The 23,555-nt window shown below is 44.0% G+C and overlaps 1 protein-coding gene across 10 annotated transcripts in view; it reads left to right on the top strand.

Annotated features, from left to right (window-relative positions):
• The window catches only part of RAB11FIP4 (RAB11 family interacting protein 4), a 312,484-nt gene that overhangs the window by 260,895 nt on the left and 28,034 nt on the right, over positions 1 to 23,555 (top strand). For 8 of the 10 annotated variants that reach the window (XM_053289861.1, XM_053289862.1, XM_053289869.1 and 5 more), the window contains 6 exons: positions 9,699 to 9,922; positions 13,512 to 13,703; positions 15,751 to 15,885; positions 21,536 to 21,571; positions 22,623 to 22,722; positions 23,031 to 23,134. In XM_053289861.1, the coding sequence (XP_053145836.1) occupies positions 9,699 to 9,922; positions 13,512 to 13,703; positions 15,751 to 15,885; positions 21,536 to 21,571; positions 22,623 to 22,722; positions 23,031 to 23,134 (791 nt within the window). Of the gene's footprint in view, positions 1 to 8,532; positions 8,619 to 9,698; positions 9,923 to 13,511; positions 13,704 to 15,750; positions 15,886 to 21,535; positions 21,572 to 22,622; positions 22,723 to 23,030; positions 23,135 to 23,555 lie in introns of those variants that run through there. The other 2 variants (XM_053289864.1, XM_053289871.1) reach the window with 2 other exon arrangements.

Raw genomic sequence — 23,555 nt, 5'->3', positions numbered from 1 at the left:
TCCTGTCTTTTGTTTCAGGATTGAAACGGATGCATTTCATGGCTGCCATTCTGATGCTGTATACTTTGGGCTGATATTTGTCCTGCTTTCTTAATTTTAATGTTTTTATGTGTGGTTCTGAGCTTGTAATTTTGCAAGTTGCTTTAAGCACTCTAATGCAGGGGATAAAACTACAGCATATATGTTTTATAAATAACCACTTTTATCCAGATGCTTCTGAAAAATGCCATCCCTATGACCTCTCCTTGGCACCAGGTTGTCAAAACAAAAACACCCACAAACCAAACTACCCCTGTATAAGCAAATATCATCATATGTTGACTTTTTCCTACTGGGAGTTGCAGTCTTAGAATCACCAAAGCCACATGAGATGGTGAAGCAGAAGAGACCTGAACCCTCTTCAGGCCCAACAGGGAATTTATATCTCCAATTCATATTTTTATTTATTTATTTAAATTGTTTCTATATTCCACCTCATCAGAGACCCTCAAGGTGACTTTCAGTTTTTAAAATCCCATTAAAATAGGGTAGGCAGTAACAGTAAAACAAACCTGTAGTAGTAAAATAATCCTTACTTGTGTACAGGCCTTCTCCATTACTGCCCGGATGCTTTGGAATGTGCTCTCTGCTGAAATAAGAGTTTCCCCATTTCTGACAACTTTTAAAAAGTCTTTAAAGATGCATCTGTTCACCCAGGCTTTTAATTAAATACTGTTTTAATAGTTTTAATGTTGTTTTAAAATTTTAAATTGTTATGTTTTAACTTTTTCTGTTGTAAGCCACCCAGAGACGCAGGTTTTGGGCAGTATAAAAATATATTAGAGTGCTGGACTAGGACTCGGGAGTCCCGAGTTCAAATCCCCATTCAGCCATGATATTTGCTGGGTGACTCTGGGGCAGTCACTTCTCTCTCAGCCTAACCTACTTCATAGGGTTGTTGTGAGGAGAAACTTAAGTATGTAGTACACTGCTCTGGGCTCCTTGGAGGAAGAGCGGGATATAAAATGTAAAAAATAAAAAAATACCCAGTGCTCAAGTCAGCTTACCTGAACCGCTGTCTTTTGGTCTGGTGTTTAAAATCAAGCGCCACCTAATGGTGCAGCAGGGAAGTAACTTGCCTAGGGAACAAGAGGTTGCTGGTTCGAATCCTTGCTAGCAATAGCAATAGCAATAGCACTTACATTTATATACCGCTCTATAGCCGGAGCTCTCTAAGCGGTTTACAATGATTTAGCATATTGCCCCCAACATTCTGGGTACTCATTGGAACTCATCTGGTACTCATCTGGAAACACCTATTGGTCGCCGGGAGTCGACGCCGACTCGACAGCATGACTTTACCTTTTTAAAATCAAGCAAGGGAGCCTAGTACATCTGGAGCAGTGTTTCAGAAATTGGGTGCCACTGCTGAAGAGGCCTCACAAAAAGGTACCCACCCAGAGCACCTCTGATGGTATTAGTGGTACTGTACTTGGAAATTGACATATGGAACTCTGGGAGCTGACTGCATGTGATTGCATCCACATGTGTTTGGGAGTAATTCCCACTGAATGCAGTGGGACTTATTCAGAGTAATTATGCATAGGCTTGAGCTGCATGGAGCTGAGACCATTCTTTGTTTCCTTACTCTGCAGGACTTTAAATCTGGCTTTTCACTGCACAGTTCACATCCTTTCTGTTTTATAGCTGCTTTGCTCATATACACACAAGGAAATCTCATGTAGATTAACTAAATGTTTATTCAGCAACAACTCCATTTTCTCCTTTCCCTTTCCCTTTCTCACTCCTCCCCCACACTCTCTACAGGATTCCCCCCCCCAAAAAAATGTCCAAACAAACTATTACTGGATAGAATACACTTTCCCTTCTTTGTTCTTTCCACACTTCATCCAGTTGCCTCCTAGTTCCATAGATGACTTGATGTGGAACAAGAGAGACCATGTTCCTCCCTGTCTTACTAGTATGTAGGCCTGTGGCAGTGGCGACTAGTGGGACAGAGGGCAGGGTGAATCACTGTAGGTGGAGCCAGGAGTAACGACAGGGGGGATTCATGACTGAGACTCAAACACAAGCTCCCCTTGATCACTATTACAGCACAAGCCTATGCATGTTCATTCAGAATAAAAAGGAGCCATGAATTTTGAAGCCTGATCTCTTCTGCACACCTCTCCTCCCCCTTGTCTTACTCTGCACTCTTTTAACCCTAACTCACCCCTCCTTTGTTGCAACTTTGCTAAGATCATCATGGGAGTCCTTTTGACTCTTGCACTTCTCAAAACCTTGAGAAACTGTAACAAGGAACATATTAAATAGTGTATCCTTTATGAAGACCCACTGAATATTACACTAGAACATTATGCCCTTGCTTTTTGAGCTGTGTAGAAAGAAATCTATAATCTCACCCCACCAGTTCTTGTTAGTAAGAATGTTCTTGTTTTGTTTCTTTATTATTTTGTAGGTAGTGTTCCTAGGGGGCTTCAGGCTGCATTTCTCTGAGACAATAAGGAATATTCCTTGTGCCCAGCTATAGAGCCTTATTTAAGACAATGATAAACTTAAAAGTGCCTAAAGCCTTGAATCATGTATTTGTTTGAGGGAAATAAGATGTGAGGAGAGAGGATGGTGAACTGGAGCAAAGCAGGCAGTTAGTCCACCAGTTAAACAATTATGCAGGCATGGTCAAATTATATTGGTGGCCCATTCCTGCATACTCTAGTATCTGCATGGTATTCCTGTGAACCCTAGTATCTGCGGGGGTTCTGTGAATCCCCGGTATCTGCGGGGGTTCTGTTCTCCACTACAACCACGGATAACAGAACTGCAGATATGGAGTCATTGGGGCAATGGTACTCGGGCGTGGGGTGGGAGGTTAGATTCCTGGAGGCTCAGACAACTGCAGAAAGCAGCAAAAGGGGGCCTTAAAAACTGGGAGAGGGGGGCTACCATGCTCTGCTGGTCTCCAGGTGTCCAGCAATACCCCCCTCAGTCCCAAATCCAGGTTTTTTTAACCCCCAAATGGGTTTTTTAAAAGCCACAAAATTGCTCTTCTCCTCCAAATGGCAGCCATAAATCATCTCAGAGCTCATTTCTGGCCACCCCAAACCTGTGGGTAAGTGGAATTAACCCTTTGCAAACCACCACCTACCCTGCCCCCCACTTATGCCAAAGTCAGATGTCAATTACCAACTGTAAAGACGTGGAACTGTGGATGCTGGATCCGTGAATGGCAAGGTTTGCCTGTGAACTCAGTCTGTGATCAACAAATTTCTCAGACTAAGCAGCTAGGCCAGTCAGCAGCATAAGACCAGGTAAAACCATTTTGCCCCTTCTCCCCAATGATCCCAGCTGAGGTGCTAGCTGCAGTACATCCTCTGGCCACCCACAGACTAGTCTGCAGACTAGTGCAGACTAGCAGCTCTCTCATTTGGCAGCCACTACAGGAGAGTAAGACATGTTAGAATTTGTTAGAATTCCTGGTTTTAGACTCCTGACCTTACACATAGTAAATGTTTGTTTCTCAAAGGAAGAACAGTTTCTCAATGAATAACTTCTTTTTTGTTGTCTAGGTGGGCTTATTTAGCAGATTGGAATGCAAATTGAATTATACACACTTCAAGGACAATCCAGCACGGAGTTTGTTTTGTGAAGGTCCCCTGAAATGTGTGTTACTTTGTGTTGGGCTTTTGGCTTTCACTTGCATGAAAACAAAATATATAGTGCCACTAATTGAGTTGTGCATACGGTGTGTTTTATGCTGTTGACCTAAAAATTCAGAAATGCATTTAAAATGGAAGTCTTGCTAGCTTTTGTGGAAGGTGCTGTGGTGTTTTAATAAGCCCCTAAGACTCTGGAGACATTTAATAGATATTTAAATTGCCAGCAGATATTTAATTGCCAGCAGGCCTATTTTAGAGTGACAGCTTAAAATAGATATTGGTAAGGTAAGCAACCTGCTACTTCCAGGCTAAAAAATAGGAGTTGGACATGTGTGAAAAACATGAAGTGCTAATGAGATGAGTTTTCACCAAAACGCATATTTACCAAAGTGCTTCATGTATGTTCTTGGTAATCCTTATAACAATAAAGGTACCTGGTTGCAGGGCCACCCAGAGAATTTATGGCACTTGGGGCAGTTGTGATGTGGGGGCCTCTCTAAAAGGACTTGTACATGTGTGTACTAAGTTGGAGGGGCCCTTGCCTTGTGGGGGCCTTGGGCAGATTGCCCCAGTTGCACACCCACCCACCCAGCAGCCCTGCCCAATTGTATTATCTTTGTACTAGCCGACCCTGCGCAGAGCATCTGTGTGCTTTGTGGGGCTGTTGGTCCCCCCTTCCCCCGCACCTTGTCAGCCGTCCTCTTCCTGGCAGGCCTTCCTGGTGGCTGGGCCTCCTCCTGACCACAGCTGGGCCCGCCGCCGCCTCTTCACTGTGGCTGGGCCAAGCCGGTCCGCCGCCACCTCCGTTACTGTGGCCAGGCCCACCGCGGCCAGGTGGGCTGGCCGCCTCCATTGCTGCCGCCTCCCCACAACCACCAGGCCCAGCAGTCATCCTCCAACGCTGTCCTGCCCAGTGCTGGGAACTCTCACAGTGTATTGTGAGAGTTCCACTGTAAAAGCCTTGCCACTCATAGCCAGCCAAGTGAATTAATTAATGATAGATGATTATTTTATTTATTTATTTATTTATTTATTTATTTATTTATTTATTTTACATTTATATCCCGCTCTTCCTCCAAGGAGCCCAGAGCAGTGTACTACATACTTGAGTTTCTCTTTCACAACAACCCTGTGAAGTAGGTTGGGCTGAGAGAGAAGTGACTGGCCCAGGGTCACCCAGCTAGTTTCTTGGCTGAATGAGGATTTGAACTCGGGTCTCCCCGGTCCTAGTCCAGCACTCTAACCACTACACCACACTGGCTCTCTACTACACCACGCTGGCTCGATAGATAGATATAGATTGCAGATGTTATACTTCGGCTGAGGGATAGTTGCCTGCTGAAGGCTGCCCAGAGAACTCGAGGCTAAGCTGAGACTTTAACCAGGCATTTTCTGACCTTCGTCTTGTTTCCTCAATGGATATATTACATAGGCTTTCAATGGCTTGCTGGGGGTAGTTTTGGCTCTCCCAACAGTAACAGCGGGATTGTTTATTGCATGGCAGTTGGACTATGCAGTCTGGACCGAGAGCGTTTTGAGGTTGCAGGGACTGCTTGCAGAGTCGTCATGGTGCCTCATAGAGATGAGTGGAGTAGCAGAGTTATAGATCAGACCCTTGTGTGGGGGTGGAGTTGGTTTGTGGAAATCTTGTTGAAATATGACCAGCCAGTAAGTGGCACTAGCATTTGCTAATAGTTATTCTAATTGGAGGCAGAGTCCTTTCCTACTTCCTGCCTATACTTCTTGTTGAACTTGTCTCTTCCCGTAACACAGTAAAGAAGTCTTATCTTCTGTTGGCTGCCTTCCTATGAACCCTCATTACATGGTGTCAGAAGTCTGAGTTTTGAATCCACAAGGGCAGCGGTTTTGTTGGCTATTGTTTTATTTCGACCTGTACAAAGCAACAAATTATCATATATTCGCTAACAAGGAACTAAAACTACAAATTAAGAGAAGTATACTCATTATATTACTTCTCTTAATTTGTAAATTTTAGTTGCTTGTTAGCGTTGTTGAACTTTTAAAATTGAAAAGCAAATTTTCATACCTGCCAGCTTCTAAAAATCAATGAAGTTTGTGTTGGTTCTTTATCTCAGTACCACTCTCCACACCATTGCTGTCTCTTCATCAGTAGTAACATTAGAGCAAGTAAAACGTGTGTTTGAAATTTGCATTTGTTAAGATCCTGTTTCTAAGTTTACATATAAAACACAGAAACACTGAAGTATTTCATACTGCAGTATTTAAGACCTAGGATGGAGGCTTAGATGTTATGTTTTGCTCTGCTTTTAAATTGTATTAACTGACTATTGTCAGACCTATTGCTAACCATGGCACAGCTTCTTTATGGTGAGTAGTTGTGGATCGCAGGCATTAATTCTTCTGCGTGATCCCCACCGCACATTAAGGTCATCTGAGGAGGTTCGTCTCCAGTTACCACCAGCTGGTCTGGTGACGACTCGGAGGCGGGCCTTCTCTATAGCTGCTCAAGGACTGTGGAATGTGCTCCCTGTGGAAATCTGCAATTTGAATTCTCTGTTAGCCTTCAGGAGAGCCCTTAAAATGAATTTGTTTGGCCTGGCTTTCCAGGGTTTTTACATCTCTTTTAATATTTTAACCCGATTTTGGGGCTTTTAATCACTGTAATTGTTTAACTGTTGTTTTAAAATGTTTTTAAATTGTTAATTGTTGTTATATTGTGTTTTATTTGTTTTCGCTCTTTATTGTTTTAGTGGTTTGTTTTAATTGTAAACCACCCTGAGCCATTTTCGAAGGGCGTTATATAAATCCAGTCAATCAATCAATAATAAATTAATTGCAGGCTTGAAATGACCCTGCCAGATCTTCTCTGTAAAATCTTTAGGGGACGTACTTGTGTTTCATCAGCAGCTCTTAAGGTAGGAACTGGTTCTATCTCAACAGAGGGCAAGGCATGGTCTTTAGCCATAACTTATTGGCTGCAAGTCTTATTTTTGGAAGTCAGTTCAAATTTATATTTTGGTTAGTGTTTGGAGGAAATTTCTGGAAAATAAGCTTTGTTTTTATGGAATGTTGGTACCTATTGCTGACCTTGTAGGGAACCTAAGTGTTTGCAAAGCTCAAAAACAGTCATTGTTTTTAAAAAATTATCTTGAGTATAAGGTGATACTATGCACCTTTGCACAAACATAACAAGTCATATATTTGGACTGCAAGGTTCCATCACCAATGCAGACGGTTTGCCCAACATATAAGTGCCTGGTACAAGGCATCATCTCATACTGCGTGGGAGATGTCAGTGGTAAGCCCCTCCTGTATTCTACTAAAGAAGACCACATGGCTCTGTGGTCGCCAGGAGTCTACACTAACAATGGCACAACTTTACCTTTACAAAAGCAGAGAGCACAGTCTTTTTAAAATCTGTAACCTGCCATTCAGAGGTCAAGTTAAAGAGTCTGAATCATACAAACGGAGTAAGCTTAAAATTATATAGAAGCAGTGCCTGTACGACATGGTTTTGAACAAAATTATCCTTAAATCCATGGAGCTCTCTGTCTGATAGAAAGCTTCACATAATATTGTGGAGGACAATGCCTATGTACAAATTGAGTGCTCCCCACTTCTCCAGTGCCAAACTCCCACTCTTTTTTTTGCTGACAGTCTTCCGGGTGGGAGTGGGGAAATGGATAGATAAGAGCTTGCATTTCTGGTAGTTGTTGTTTCAGTACATTTTGAAACTTGAGTTGTAGGCATTTGTCTTATCAGATTGAAATTGCAAAGGAAAATTACTAGGTCAACAGTAGACCTTTGTGCTTTCTTCTAAGCATGTAGAACCTGAAACTACAGACTTCACCTCATACAAGTTATGAATGGCTTCTATTCCCATTATTTTACTTAGAACTCTATTGACCATTCAGGTCTCCAGTATCTCATTCTTTTTTGCTCAGTTGGCTCCACGGAGTCATCTCTATCATCATCCTGAATACCAAAAAATCTGAAAAGAGGGAGATTTAGGCTCTTCCACCATCACCCCTCCCAACACTGAACTGTCATTGCAAGACTAATCTTGACCCTTGCAAGATGTTACAACTGAGCTTTCTAGGACCTCAGAATTAGTAGTTAGTTTAGTTAACTTGCTTTGCATTAGCGAGCCCTGCTTAGCTTTTCAACAGTTTACCTGAATTGGCAATAGCATGGCTTATAATAACAGGAAACTAAAATGAAGAAAATAAAATAAAGGTGAAACTGAATGCAGGCAAAATTGGGATAAATGTTCCAAGTAGAAAGGATAGGTGCTCAAGGTGAGAGATTTTAAAATGTGGGTCTCTCACCTAAACTTGGTAGAGTTGGAGGGTCAGTTACAGCCTGTTCTAGATGGAGTGCACTCCCCCTGAAAGATCCAGCACTATCACTAGAGGCTCAAGGGGCCTCTGTGGCTTGGAGTGCCTTTTATCAGCTTCGGCTGATACGCCAGCTGTGACCTTACCTGGACAGAGATAGCTTGGCCAGAGTTACTCACACTCTGGTTACCTCTCGCTTAGATTACTGTATGTGGGCTGCCTTTGAAAACGGTCTGGAAACTGCAGCTGGTACAAAATAGGGCTGCAAGATTATTAACTGGGACTGGGCACTTGATCATATCATGCCAGTGCTTCATCAGCTGCACTGGCTCCCAGTCCATTTCTGGGCCCAATTCAAAGTGCTGGTTTTAACCTTTGTTCTCTTAGATGCCAGGTAAAGACCTTTTGTTCGCTCAGGCCTCTTAAATTTTAACTTTTGATTTTTAAACTTATTATGAAAGTTGTGAAATTGCTTTGTATTTTTGTATTTTTTCTTTTCCCCTTTTGGTCTGTTATGATTTAATGTGTGTTTATTTTATGTTTTGATACTGTGTTATGAGCTGCTCAGAGAACAATTGGATATGAGGCGGCTAACAAAGTGGTGGTGTTAGGTCTGTCATCATGCTGGCAACAATTTATGCTGGTAGGTTGGAGGTCAGTTCCCAGGACTCTTGCAATTTACAGACATGCCCTAATACGCCATTTGACCACTTTTTGTGTGTTGCGGCATACTCAGAACCTTTATTCTGGTTTTCACTTAAAATATATGCTTTTTTGTTTTAAATTAAACCCTTGGGGTCAGAAATTTCCTTTTGATACGCAGGCACCTGTGGTATCAGTGAACAATGCCAGTCCTACCTTTTTAGCATGTTTGGTCAAAGGCCAGTCTCATAAGTAATCTCTTAAAATCTGTTCTCTAGATAGTTCTTTAATCAACACAGGCACGATGGAACTCCAGATCATCTATGGGTTTCTAATCTTAAGCCTGTCTCAGAGCAATTCAGAAACTGGGAAGTGAAAATTCCTTGGGCAGTCCTGAAGTGATAAGACTATAAGAGACATTTGATGACTTTCTGGTGGTTCCATGGCCCCAGTTTTTCCATGTGTTTACACATGTTTACACATATACAATGCATACCACAAGTTTGTTTGTGACAGAGAAGAGGAGCAACCAGGGTTCACTAACACCAAGATGCTACATGGCTTTGGATTATTTGTGCAAATGATGCAAGCCATCCTCTCAGCAAGGTTAAAGGGGGGAAATCCCTAAGGCCACATGACAATCTAACCCTTCTTTGGGTGGAGAGAGAACTACAGAACCAATCTGGATGTAGTCAGTGAGGCTTGATTGCTTCAGAATCCATTGTGTGAATTAAAGTTTTCCTTTAACAAGTGGGCTCTGGCTTGCTTGCTGATCTAGTGAAAGCTCAGGCATGTGCTCAGGTTGTGAGATTTTATACACACACACACACACACACACACACACACACACACACACACAGCCACTCAAATGTAGGCTGAATTAGGGATTAGCAAGAAGTGAAATCTGTGTTATCAAGACATTCACCAGACTTGTTCAGTGTCTCAATACCCTCTGGGAGAACTTAGCTTTATAGTCACCATGTATCTTTAGACCAAACATTTCTTTCTTGTAGTAATTCTAAATATTTACTGATTTGTCTCTCCTCCCTTGTCCCTTTTCTTTCTCCTCTTCTTTCCTTAGGGTGCTGAAATCCAAGAGGGTGGCTATTTGGACACTGAAAGTGCATACAGCGAGTCCTTTCTCTTTCCTAATGCAGACAACATGACCTTGGCCCAGCAGGAGGTCCACCATGAGTCTGATATGGACAGTGCCATTGAGAGTGCTCACAGCTCAGAAGCGTTGGATGTCTGTAGGAGTGAGGAGAAGGATGGTGTCCTTGGTGGCCTCTTCTTGCCTGGAGATAAGTGAGTAGAAGGTCTTTGAGTGATAGCTGTGTCAGAGGTTGCTTTTCCTTTTTCACCTGTTTAAAACACCTGACTCAGACCTTCCAGAAACAGCACATCAAATTTCCACATCAAATTTCCTCTCCTTCCAGAACATGTAGTGATGGAAACCTATAACATCACAATGTCCCACACTTGCTCTACTTTATTGACTGCCTGCCTGGGAATGGTAATACCCAGTAATGGTAATTATGCAATGACTTAATAAGATTATTCACACGGCCAAAGTGAGGAGGGCTGGCAGAAAGACAAAATCCTACCTGCCTTCCCCCAGATGATCAGAGCCTCTTCTGGGTTCCACCGCTTGCACATCCACATGATCAGTGCTGTGGCGAGTCCAGTGGAGATTGGGAGCAGGGGTGAAGGAAGCCAGGCTAATGAGTATTCCCACAATGCACTGTGCGAGGAGCATGATGCATTGTGAAACCTCCCTGCTGCTGGTCTACGCCTTCCCCCAACCAAGATGGCTGCTGGCAGCCCAAGAGGAGTTGTCAGCAGCACAAGCAACCAGATGGCCAGAGAGTGAGGTAGGAGGTGTTCGCCTGTACTTCTACCTCACTTTCTGCCCGGGTTTAGGATCAGGATTACCCAAGAGAGGAATGGTGGGATCGGGAGCGATCCCGGCACTTCTCGCAACCAGCCTTACCTGGGTTAGCCCTGTCCTACCCATATAGAGCTGGTCTTGGGAATGACCTCAGTGTCACACATCTCATTTACCACTTGTTATCGGGGAGTGGAAGAAGAACTTGGCATTGGGCTATTGTGTTTGATCACATGCTTTGGGTAACATCTAGTTCCTCCAGATTTGGGTTGCATATATCAACAGGACTCATTAAACGTTGTCTCTAGAAGTAGTTCGTGCTCCGTTTGCTAACCCTTGAGCATGAGATTTGCAGCCTCCCTATGAAGATGCAAACAGGCACTAGAGAAAATGTCAGGGTCACAATTTCAGATTTAGGGGTGCAGTGGGGATGCTAAGAGTTTACAGGGGGAAAGAGATCTTATCAGCAAGCTCCAAGGATTTATTGTTGGGTATGTAGGCTAGGGATGTGCATATACCTCGGTACGTGCAGTGATACGAAAATAAACCAGTTTGTGGTTTGGCGAAGCAGTTCATTCAGGTTCAGCCCAACCATGAACTGGTTCAGTGTCCGAGAGTGGCACTGGCGAGGGGGGCGAGCAGCACCTTTAAAAGTGAGTGCAGCATGTTCTTCTTTGTGTGACTGCTGCCCCATGTAGCTCCTTGCTGCAGTGGTGCTCCCCGCAAAGCCCGTGCACTGCGGCTGCATGTACATGGCCTGCAGAGAAGCCATTTGTGTGGTCAGCCTGGTGTTGGGGGCTGTTCAGGGAAACACTGCTGCAGCAGGTGGAGTGGTGGTCACATGGGTAAGCACCTGCTGTACTCACTTTTAAAGGTGCCACTCGCCTCCCACTGGTGCTGCTCTCGGACCACCGAACCGGTTCATGGTTGGGCTGAACCTGAATGAACTGCTTCGCCAAACCACAAACTGGTTTGTTTTCAGACCACTGCACCATTTCATGCCATTCTCAGACCATCAAAATGGTTCATGGTTGGGCCGAACTACAATGAACCACTTCACCGAACCACGAACTGGATCATTTTTAACTGCTGCACGAACCGAGGTTTGTGCACATCGCTAATGTAGGCAAGTTTAAATCCCAAAAGTTGAATATTTTCAGAGCGTTTATTGTGGTGATTTCTTTTTTCCATTTTTATTTATTATTTAACATATTTCTATACTGCTCCAACCCATACATTATTATTTATAAATATTTATATATAAATCGCACACGTGCATGCACACAGTTTTATTTATATGTAATACATACACATTGTCATGATACATATGCCAGTTTTGTTTTAGCCTACTAGCTTACGCAATCGTGTGTGTGTGTGTGTTCCATCAACTTCACAATGCCTCGACCAATATGAACCAAATTGGGTATAGTTGTAGGGACACATAGGGACACCTCAGTGGTGCAGTTTATGATGATGTCATCCACTCCAGTTCAAGATGGCAGACATGTTAATGTTTAAAGCTGAAGTGGGCTAACTTGTGAAGATGGTAATTATCAATTAAGATTATAGTGAAAGGAAAGTAGGCAGTTTAGTTGTTTTAAGCAAAGGGACAAGTGTCTCTTGCTTTATAGAAGAAGTGTAGTGACCAGGCTCCCCTCCCTCTAAAGAGTTAACAGGAAGTGAACCTTGTCTTGACTGACAGGTTGGTGAACTCCAGGGCTCAACCAATTAACATGCCAGGTGGGTGGGACCTAGAGAGCTGTTGCTGGGAATTCTGGGAAGAAGAAAGGAAGTTCTCTGCTGGAGGAGTGAGGAGAACATGCGGCAATGGAATTTTGCTGCAGTAGGATGGCTATAGATCCTTGTAAGACAGGATTGCAGGAGGCTTGATTTTCATCAGGAGCTTGGTGAGTTCAAGGAAAAGGAAGCCAAGACTAGTGGTTTCAGAAGTTTAAGGCAGGAGAACATGTTTTAGTAAGAATTTGCATTAGAATTTCTGTTTCTTTGGTGTGTGCTTTGCAATTAAGTAACTAAATTTTTATGTGTGCTATCCCAGCATCATTCAGGGTGCTTTTGAAGTATTGTTTTAATCAACTAAGTATTTTGAAGTGTAGCTAAAAGCCTCAGACAGAACTAGTCTGCTGTAATTAAATAAAAGTTTTGTTCTTTGTTCTTTACCTTTTTCAAGCCTCCAAGGGTGGTTATTGACCCAGCAGGAGGAAAGGGAAATTTCTCTGGTGCAAGATGCGTCTCAATGAGAGCTTGGCCAAATTGATAATTAGCTCCACATGCAGGCAAAATGCATGGGGTGGGGGTGTTCTTTAGTCTTGCCTGTTGGCAAAAAGGGGAATTTTTGCATTTGCCCAGTACCCAGCTATAGAGGGACCTTAGACCAAACACTCAATCCAATGGTCCAGTTCTAGGCAAGTCTTCGAGTGCCTGGTGGCAGCAGGAACCTAACAGAGCTTCTGAGTTTTCCCAGAAACATTTTCTTTCAGTTCTTGAAAGTTACAGAGTTTTAAACCATCCAGTCTGCATCTCAGAGCACAGGACAGGGATGACTCAGCACTTTTTTCCACATGCTGCAGTAACCTGGCCTAAGTCAGGAATGGAATTTTCCTCCACCACAATCCGCTACAAGAAGTATATAGCGCTACAGTACTTAATTGTTTATAACAATATATATTAAGTTAGTATTGAAATATTAGTGAGTTGGTCTTGGTGGGGGATTGCACTTGAGAAATAATCATATCTGATCTGAAAAATGGGGAATAGGGAGGGGGATATTCTGTTTTGCTACTTCAGCCAAGAACTTGTTTTCCTATCAGACTACCTGTTGTGATACTTCTCTTCTCCATGTGCTCCTGTCTCTTCAAAGTGGACAGTGGATATGATCCACATCATATCCTTTGGAAAGGACCCTGTGATCTTGGTGGACGGTGCCCTGTTGGAAGTTCCTTCTTGTATACATTCTGACATTCCCTTTTTTCTGCCTGCCCCTCTCCCCAGGTCAAGCCCCCTCAACCCTTCTGCAGCATCTGACCTTTCAACCTATTCCACTGCCTCTTTGATTAGTAATGAAGAACAGTTTGAAGACTATGGAGAAGGGGATGATGTGGACTTTACTCCCAGTAGCCCTTGCCCTGATGATGAAAGCAGAACAAATGCTTACTCTGACCTTGGCTCATCCGTTTCTTCCAGGTTGCTTATTTGCATCATTTCAATAATATTCTATTTTTGTCTTCTTGAGGTAGGGATGGAGGAGCAAATTGTCTATGAAGACTATTCCAATGCATTTTGATGGTTGCTTCATTTCCCATGAACATAAAATCTAGTTTTTGCCTTTGCATCAGTTTTAGCAAAAGCTTTTTGCAACTGTCTCTCACAAACCGTAAGATGATTTTTTGATTTATGGCACGTCATGTTTCTTGTTCAATGGGTGCCCTCATGCAGTTGTATGTCCCTTTGTGCAGGTGCAGTTGTGCAAGAATCTATAGACTCCAAAGTGCTCCCCACACTCTAGGAGGGCTCTGCAAGAACGGAATCGCATCTCTTAGGGTCAGCAATGTGTTTCCACTCTTGCAGGTGCCCACTCCAGAGACTAAAGGCTCTTGTGCAACTACGCTTGCGCAGGGGGATGGGGGGAGTTGCACAAGGGCTCCTACAGCCATTAGAAGGGTGAATGCTCTCTTAGGTTGTCAGCTTTCTCTCCAGGTTGGCGCATGGAGCATTTTTTGTGTGCTTGCTACTTTTTCTATTGCATTTGGAAAGTCTCAATAGCAAAATAATCCCATATTTAGATCTTTAAGCTTGTTTTAAATAATCAAAGATATTGTTGATGTAGGCAGGGAATCCCAAGGACTAGGGATGTGCACAGAACTGGTAGGGGTGGTGGTTCGAAGGCGGGAGGCATACTTTTAAGGGTGTGGGAGAGTGCCCTTACTCCTCCCGCTGCATTTACCCTGCCAGCATTCCATTGCATACGTCCTCGTCGGGATGGCAGCATATCTCCTTGCCACCCCGGTGTCCTCTTCACATGGAAGTTAAAGGAGGTCCCCAGTGGCACGTGCACACCAGGCATGTGCATGTGCACATACATCAGGCGGGTGCGCATCCACGCACCTGGCACGCGCGCCGGGTACTTCCGGCTGAGGCACCACGGCGGCAGGGAGGTACGCTGCCACCCCGACAGGGACTTTCTCAATGGAGCGCTGGCAGGAGAAACATGGCGGGAGGGGTAAGGGCACCCTCCCCCAACCTTAAAGGTATGCCCCCACCCCCGCCTTCAAACCATCGGAACCGCCGGCATCCGAACCAGTTCCGTGCACATCTCTACCAAGGACATTCCGCTGCACAGTTATTTGTTTGCTATTTTCAGTTGTATGTGCCTGGCCATGTGTGCTGTTGTTCATATGACTACATCTCCCCACATGAAAGGGCAGCAATGATGTGTCATTTCAGAAGGGCCAGTGGAGCCTAGGCTTGGTCCTTTCCCAGATCTGCATGCATAAGTAGACAATTCAGAATCCATCCTGCTTGCTCTTCAGCATTATCAAATCTAATATGGTTTGGCTTTTACAAAACATTGAACTCCAACCAATGGAAATGTAGGATTGCTCACCAGGGGCTGTTCTTCCCAGTTTTAGCTTTCACCAGCCTCTGATCATGTACAGCCATTGAAATGGGTGGTGGTTAGAGGATGACTGGTGCTGTTAATCAGCCCTCTGTATTTCAGCTGAGGATGGTCTCTTACAGAAAAATGCAAATTTACTGACAGTCCCAAGCTCCTTGGAGGGAGACACATTGGTGCACATACAGCCCTATCTGTATTTATTTGGACGCAAGTCACACAGTGTTAGATGAGGCTTCCTCCTAGAAAGTGCACATAGACAAACTGAGGCTACATTTCTGTGTACACTCAGTGATGGTTAAGTCTGTTATCTTCTCTGGGTACTACTCTTGATTTTTTTAAAAATTGAATAGTATGTTTTTAGATCAGCCGGGATCTGCATTAGCTTTTAGTATCAAATTTCACACATTGAGGGCATCCTGAGGTCAAGAAAATGCAGGGAAATTTTTGCTCCAGTGTTGAGCGATGTTTCTCAAAAAGCAGTGGTCTCCTGGGGTGAGCCTTGCTTCTCTTAGTACAGCACTTCCCAGCATCACTATCTCCATTCAAGAAGAACAAACTTGATTTTGACTTAGTGGGAGCACTACCTGTTTAGCATCTCTGCCTTTGTGCCAACAGTGCTGGCCAGACCCCAAGGAAAATGAGGCATGTTTATAATAGCGAGCTGCTGGATGTCTACTGCACACAGTGCTGCAAAAAGATCAACCTGCTTAATGACTTGGAAGCCAGACTGAAAAACCTAAAAGCGAACAGGTGAGTAATTGCAGTCCTTTGCTGCCTTTAAGAGCGGTCTGTAGGCGCATGGAGGTCAGAAAGGGGAGACTCTAAAGTCCCATTCAGACGTTTTAAGAGGAGGCTGCACTCGCATGCAGACTCAAAAAGTCAGCTGGAAGTCCTGTCTGGTGCATCAATCATTCACCTGCCTGGCACGGGTCAGTCATGCTTACAACCTTTACCTGAAGCGGTTGAGGCTGCAAGCATGATGATTGGGAGGCTTGGCCACCTAAGCCTCCTGTTCACAGAAGTGCCCAAAATTGCAGCCTTTGCCGCTTCGGACTAAGCGTAACTGACCCATGCGGGGCAGGCTAATGATTGATGCACTAGGAAGGACTTCTGGCTCATTTTTTGAGGCTGTACACAAGTGCAGCTTCCTCTTATAACGTCCGAATGGGGCTTAAGTATTCCTAGTTTCGCTGGAGTGGTTTTATTATTTTTAATAATGATGAAGCAGGATATAATTTTATTACAGTGACAGTCAACTGAATACAGAATTTGTAATTGACTAATGGGCTTTGTATTGGTCTCAAAGTGCATGCATATTACTGTCTGAAGCTTCAGCATGGTCTCCTTTTTTGAGATACTGAAGGAAATGTAACCTGGTTTATATTTAAATGAATAAAAGCCATCACTGCTTTTTAGAGAGGACAGGCAATCTTGAACAATTTCATTTTCCTTCCCTAATATACCAGAACCTAAATAGTTTCAAAAAATAAACTGGTGTGCCCTTAACTTAGCCCTGCAGTAAATATATGTAAGAAAATATATTAATCTTAGGGCTGCTGCCATATCATGAATAATGATCAATCCTATGCCGCTCACCTACCACATTGGTGTGGGCCTTGAGATGCTTATCCTGAACCTCCCGACTGGAATTAAACACTGCCAAAGGCTTTTTAAGGCAAGTTAAATCAACTTTGTCTTCAAGTTGGAATAATTCCAAGTGTCCTTTATGTCCCCGACATCATTGTAGAATGAATTGCTGTCTCTGATGGCTTAAGGCTTCCTTTCCTCTTGGGAACGAGATGCATTATTTCTTCAGCTACCATCAGGAGTAAGAGTGAATAATTTATTCCCCACACCCCATCGTCCTTGTGGCAGCTTTTTAAATAGTTAAAGGCATTTATCCAAGCATTTTGTAGGAAGGGCCATTGCTCAGCGACAGAGCACATTCCAGGTTCAGTTCTTGGCCTCTTGGGTTGAAAGGACCTTAGCAGTAGGACTGGGAAGGACTCTCTGCTTGGAAGCTGGGAGAGTCACTTGTGAATGTATTGTACCCAAAGAAATTTGATAATTACTGAGGCTGCTACAGATGACTCAAACTCTTCTGCCACCTGGAGTGGGGCAGCAGATTCCACCCCCCTTTGCCCCCCTACCTGGCCATAGTGGTAGGCTAGAGTATCTCCCCACTCACCTCCTTTGGTGGAAGAAAAAGTAAGGGAGAGGTGTTCGGCTAGAGTGGCTACCTACAGGCAACAGAGGAGAGCTGGTCTTGTGGTAGCAAGCATGACTTGTCCCCTTAGCTAAGCAGGGTCTGCCCTTGTTGCATATGAAAGGAGACTAGAAGTGTGAGCACTGGAAGAGATTCCCCTCAGGGGATGGAGCCGCTGCTGTGGGAAGAGCAGAAGGTCTCAAGTTCCCTCCCTGGCATCTCCAAGATAGGGCTGAGAGAGATTCCTGCCTGCAACCTTGGAGAGGCCGTTGCCAGTCTGTGAAGACAATACTGAGCTAGATAGACCAATGGTCTGACTCAGTATATGGCACCTTCCTATGTTCCTAATGGTGTGGGGTGCTGTAGTGGGCGTGCTGCCTCTATCACCACCAAATCATGGACTGGCAGCTGCCCACTGTTGCCGCCACCAATGATCCACTGCCGAAGGCAACCTCCTCGCCACACTTCATTGAGAGCCCCCGCCCACACACACACATAGAGGCTGCGATCCTATCCACACTCACTTGGGAATAAGCACCATTGAACTCATTGGCCTACATCCCCTCTAAGAGTTGCATGTGGGGAACGCATCTGCATTTGCCTGGAAGGAAGGGGCAGTTTTCAGCATATGGAAGCATTCCCCATGTGCAGCTACCCCTGCTAACTGGGCAAAGAGGCACCTTTTAACGTGGTGATTCTCTTTATTTAGCAGGGGGAGAGTAACTGGCCCTATCCACCTCCAGCACAGTACCTCCAGTGACTGTTGCTGGTGTGTGTCTTATGTTTTTTTTAGAATGTGAGCCCTTTGGGGACAGGGAGCCATCTTATTTATTTGTTATTTCTGTGTAAACCGCCCTGAGCCATTTTTGGAAGGGCGGTGTAGAAATGGAATAAATACATACAGTAATAGATCAATAATAATCTGGATGCAGGCCAGTGAGATTTACTTCTGAGCACATATGCTTAGGGTTGTTCTACACATCCCACTGAAATAAATGGGACAGGTTAGTTGTGACTGACTTCTCAGTCAATTAAGTGCTGTTTAGTCATGGCCAACATTCTGTGGATACAACCCAGGTTTTGATCTCTGGAGAGGGCCATTCTCTTGCTTCTGTTGCCTACTACATGCAGTCCAAAGCCTCCATCTCCATCCCTCCCACATCTAGCCCCAAGATCTGATCTGTTGGGCAGAAACCACTGAGCTTCCTCAATCAGTGGCCCAGCCTCGGCCCCATTTCTTGTGTGTATTGCTGCCTTCTGGTGCTCAGCTGGCGGCAATGCGCACAAAGGCCTTTTCTGAGGTGGTGCCCAGCATGTGGAACTCCCTCCTTGTTGGTGCTCTCTGTGCTGAAGCCCTTATTTTGCTCCAGCCAGCTTTATAATGTATGTTCTAGTTCTTTGCTCTCCCTGTGGATTAGTTATAACTGCTGAAGTGTAGTGTGTAGTGTGTAGTGTGTGTGTGTGTGTGTGTGTGTGTGTTCTGCTGTATTAACCTTCATTTATTCATGTTTGCTGCCTTCGTTGTGTTTGAGTCATTTGTTTGCTTCATGGTTTTAATTTGTTTTGTTGGTGCCTTGTTTTTGAAAGGGAAAGCAAGGTAGAAATGTTTATGTATAAACTCTCCCAGCACTGCCAAACAGCCCTGCCAGGCCCAACCCCAGAGAATTCAATATACCCCAGAGAATTCAATATTTTCATGCAGTGCCAGATTTAGGCACAAGTTAAGTAAGCTGCAGCTTAGAGCCTCACATTATGAGGGGCCCCTGAATAGGAAAAATGACTAAATTTCAAGTTTTCTATAATGAATTTTCATTTAAAACTATTTCTAATTCAAATAGTCTTGTGGCAAGATAACTGTTTTTGTTAGATTATTAGATTTTGTTGCAACTTTGCCAAGTAAAAATAAAGCTTTATTATTTCTATTTTCATTGTCCTTTTTGTTAGGATTTTTTTTTTAATGCTATGGGGCCTTTTAAGCTTGACATAGTTTAAATCTTTGGCATGTCATAATCCGGTCCTAAATCCATGGGTTCCTATTTAGATGGGCACCATGGGCATTTCTGTCTGTACTGCACTCTCACTGGCCCCGACTATACAGCCTGCTTCACCCTCAGCTTCTTTTCTGTAGCTAAGCAGAGGTGGTTCTTCTTAGCCTTTTGTCCTGATTGCTCTGATATTCCAAATGCTTTATTCTCCCCATCTTTCCTTCCCTGTGATAATTCCTCTTCCACCTGCTTGTGAATACGCCATTGCAGCAAAGGCTGCTCTCAGTCCTGTGCTGCAGTCATAACCACAGTTCAAGTGAACTGAGCTCCACTTGTGTAAATCCAAGAGGCTCACCAGCAGCGTAGTGGAAGGGGCAGGCTATTTACTGCGGCAAACACAGTCTAAGAATGGCATCTTTGGCTTCCCCTAGAAACCAGCGATTCAGGTTTCAGTGGGCTTTTCAGAGACTATGCAGTGAATGGGCAGTGACTACCTGCTCTCTGAGCATCGGAGTGGGCGGCCATTCTCTGCAGTCCCCCATCTGGGCTAAGGACCCACCTGGGCTGTTGGGCAACTTCAAAGGCAGCCCCGAGGGTGTAGCAACAGGGCTGCTGGGGGAGGCCATGAAAGGACTTCTGGGCAGCAGCACAGTGCTCCTCCTGTTGCTTCCAGTGGAAAGGAGTACTGCACTGTTGCCTGGGAGCATTTTGAAAGCTTTCTTCAGGAGCCCGGTCGCTGCACTGTTGGGGCTGCCTATGAAATTGCACAGCAGCCCCGGCAGGCCCTTAGCACCCATGTGAGGCTGTGCAGAATAATAATAATAATTGTTGTTGTTGTTGTTTTGTTGTTGTTACATTTTATATCCCGCTCTTCCTCCAAGGAGCCCAGAGCGGTGTACTACATACTTAAGTTTCTCCTCACAACAGCCCTGTGAAGTAGGTTAGGCTGAGAGAGAAGTGACTGGCCCAGAGTCACCCAGCAAGTCTCATGGCTGAATGGGGATTTGAACTCAGATCTCCCCGGTCCTAGTCCAGCACACTAACCACTACACCATGCTGGCTCCCACTCTCTTGGGTTACTGTGTATTCATTTGCTTTTTTTGGCTTTTTTCACTAAATTTATTTATTAGTAATAATAGTAATAATAACAGTAATATTTGTTCCCAGTGTGCACGGCATCTTACGGAGTAATGTAAGCAAAAATGCAGTTCCCTGCTCCCAAGGAGCTTAAAATCTGAAGCAGAAAGTCAAGATAACAGAGGGTGGAAAGCGGGATAAATGAACTTGCAACTTGCCTACAATTAAGACTGAGGATTAAGGGATCAAATAAAGGCCATGTGGTAGATGGGTAGATTGTGAGGCGGGATTTGCCTACTGTGTTCTCCTTCTGTAGGGGCAACATGGCTAGATATATTGTGATCTCCAGCATCTGCATGTTTGCTTGAACAAGCCTATCTCATTTTGCTTTGCATTGTTGCATTGTTTTGCATTGTTGTTGTGCAGTATAACTTGGAGCCAAATTAGCTGTGACTTTAAACATTTCTTTGACCCAGGATGCTTCCTTTTTCTTACGTCAATAACACGTGGGGGATCCAGACTGAGACCCTAGCAGGGGAGCTTTAAGCCTATCCCCATCATGGTCTTGACCCAGATTTCCACCCTGCCCATGATATTTACATAAGAAAAAGGAAGCATGCCAGGCTAATGAGATAACTGAAGTCGCATCTAGTTTGGTCCTGATAGTTGTGGCAGACTACCAATCTCTGATGAAGATTTACACACACACCCATTTGAATATCATTCTTTCAGTGGCTTATGTTGATTCTAGTGATAGTAGTGATCACCCTTTTTGTGAAAGAGGATTATTTATTTATTATTTATTATTATTAAAACTTCTATACCGCCCTTCCAAAAGGCTAACAGTGGAATTCTGAGCACTGTTAACTCAAAAAGTATGCCCTCCTGCATTCAGCAGCACTTACTTGCTTGCTAAGTATCCTTACGATTGCAGCCTCAGACTGCAATCCTGTACACACTTACCTGGGAGTCAGTTCCATTGAATACAGTAGGATTTATTTCTAGTAGACAAGCATAGGATTGAGCTGTCAGTGTGCTTTGAGATTCTACTGTACTTACTTGGTTACATAAGGGAAACTGCAGATTAACTTCTCCTACGTGTCTTAAGTCACTTGTTTTTTATTTCTTTTAGTCCAAACAGGAAGATATCTAGCACAGCTTTTGGAAGGTAAGAAACATTACACACGACTTCATCTAACGCCACCATTTTGCAATTAATCTTTCCTAAATACCAAAGCATTCAGACAGTTGTATCTGTTTCAGAAGAAATCAGGTTGAGTGTACATTAATAGCCGTGTGAGTTTTGAACGGTCTCTAAATCAAACGTGCCAGAAGCGATTTAGTCGGCCCTGAATTCAGGGATGGGGAACTTCTCTGGTCTTCACACTGCTGTACGAACAGCTCCCACTGCATATGGACCAAAAGGCAGAAATTCAGCAGGTGAGGCTTCCCCTGTAACTTGATCTGCATGCTGGGAAAAGCTTCCACTTGTTGAATTTCTGCTTGTCATTCTGCATCTAGGAAAAAACAACCAACCTCTTAGGCCTCAGTACTACACACAGTATGAGTATACTATGTGCTACCCACTTCTCATTTCCTGTCAGTATTTCCTCATTCGGTTACCACCACAATGTTTGCCTTCTATTTCATTTAAAAATGAAACCGACTTAACAGCGTTGCTGCTTCAACTGTCAGCCTGCTTTTTATGAGAGAGATTCTCAAACAGAATGAGGACTGAGCAAGTTTATGATGGGTAGGATTACTGGGTGCTGCTGCTTAGGATTTTGGGGTTCTTTCCCTCCTTTAACAAAGATGTCAGGGCATGACATGTTCCCACCCAATCAAGGCATGAATGATGACAGTAAATCTACTGTCACAGCCCAAAGCTCAATCCATGCAGGTTGTTGCCTTCTCTTCTTATGAAGGGAAATGTTCCAGCACACAGGAAGACCTTCCCCTGTTTTAAAAAGAATAAGGGATGCTCTTTGTAATATGCTTTCAAGTTACAGGATCTTGGCATTATGGTTGCCTAAAACTTTGTTACTATAGAGCAGTAAAACACAGCCATGTTCCTAGGTAGTTTAAAGGTAAAACTAAGTTGCCCATGTAGATTATCTGTGGCTTTTCAGTGTGAAAAACTTTCTCCACTGAAGTGCCATGGACAGCCTCCTCTATACCTTTCAAAGGGTAATGTAGCTTTCCTCTTGTTTTCCTGACAGACAGCTTTTCCACAACAGCAACTTCAGCAGCAGCAATGGCAGTACAGAGGACTTGTTCAGAGACAGCATAGATTCGTGTGATAACGACATAACGGAAAAGGTGAGGTGTCTTTGCATCACAATGAAGAACAGTCGAAGGGAGATGCCCACATGCAAAGATACTTTCAGGTCTGTCCATTTATAGGAGCAAGGTTATCCTGACTCTGTGCAATCTGATTGTTATTTATATGGAAACAGCTTTAGCAGTTTAATTTGGGTGAAGAAAATATCATTTTACGTGTGTGTGTGTGTGTGTGTGTGTGTGTGTGTACTGGTAAGGGTCAATGTGGGTTTCTCCCAGTTCTGTATTTTCCACAAGGCCATTGTCACTCCTGCATAGTAGACACTTGGATTCTCTCTTCTTTGTAGGTGACATATTTAGAGAAGAAAGTGACAGAACTGGAAAATGATAGCATGACAAATGGTGACCTGAAGAGCAAATTGAAACAGGAGAACACACAGCTAGTCCACAGGTAATCTAGTATGCTGCTTATTGTTGCTCTTCTGTAAACTCCAGAAGCAGAGTCCTTAGAGGTGCAGGGCCTGGGGCAAATCAGCCACAGTGTGGGGGGCCCTTCCAGTTTTAATGGGGGTTAAAAGAGTGGGGCCCTGTGTGGTCACCCCACCTGCCCTGCCTTAAGAACAGTTCTGATAATGAGAAAGTTGGGGAGAGTGCAGACTCAAACAATAATGAAGTGATAATGTTGATTTGAACCTGCTGAATGTCAGCTTTGGAAGCCCCAGTTTTTCTCAGAGGAGTGATGAAAGCTTGCTAGAGCTGCAGTTTGAGGGGGCAGAGGGAAGATCTCTTGAAGTTGAATCCTTTTGCTTAAGATTCAGTACAAATACAGTCAGGCTTGGAGTATGAGGTGTCCTGACCCCTAAGGAGTTGCT

Source organism: Hemicordylus capensis, chromosome 2, assembly GCF_027244095.1.
Source record: "Hemicordylus capensis ecotype Gifberg chromosome 2, rHemCap1.1.pri, whole genome shotgun sequence".
Lineage (NCBI taxonomy): Eukaryota > Metazoa > Chordata > Lepidosauria > Squamata > Cordylidae > Hemicordylus > Hemicordylus capensis.
Note: the sequence above shows the minus strand (reverse complement) of the source record. Positions and strands in the feature narration are given on the sequence as shown.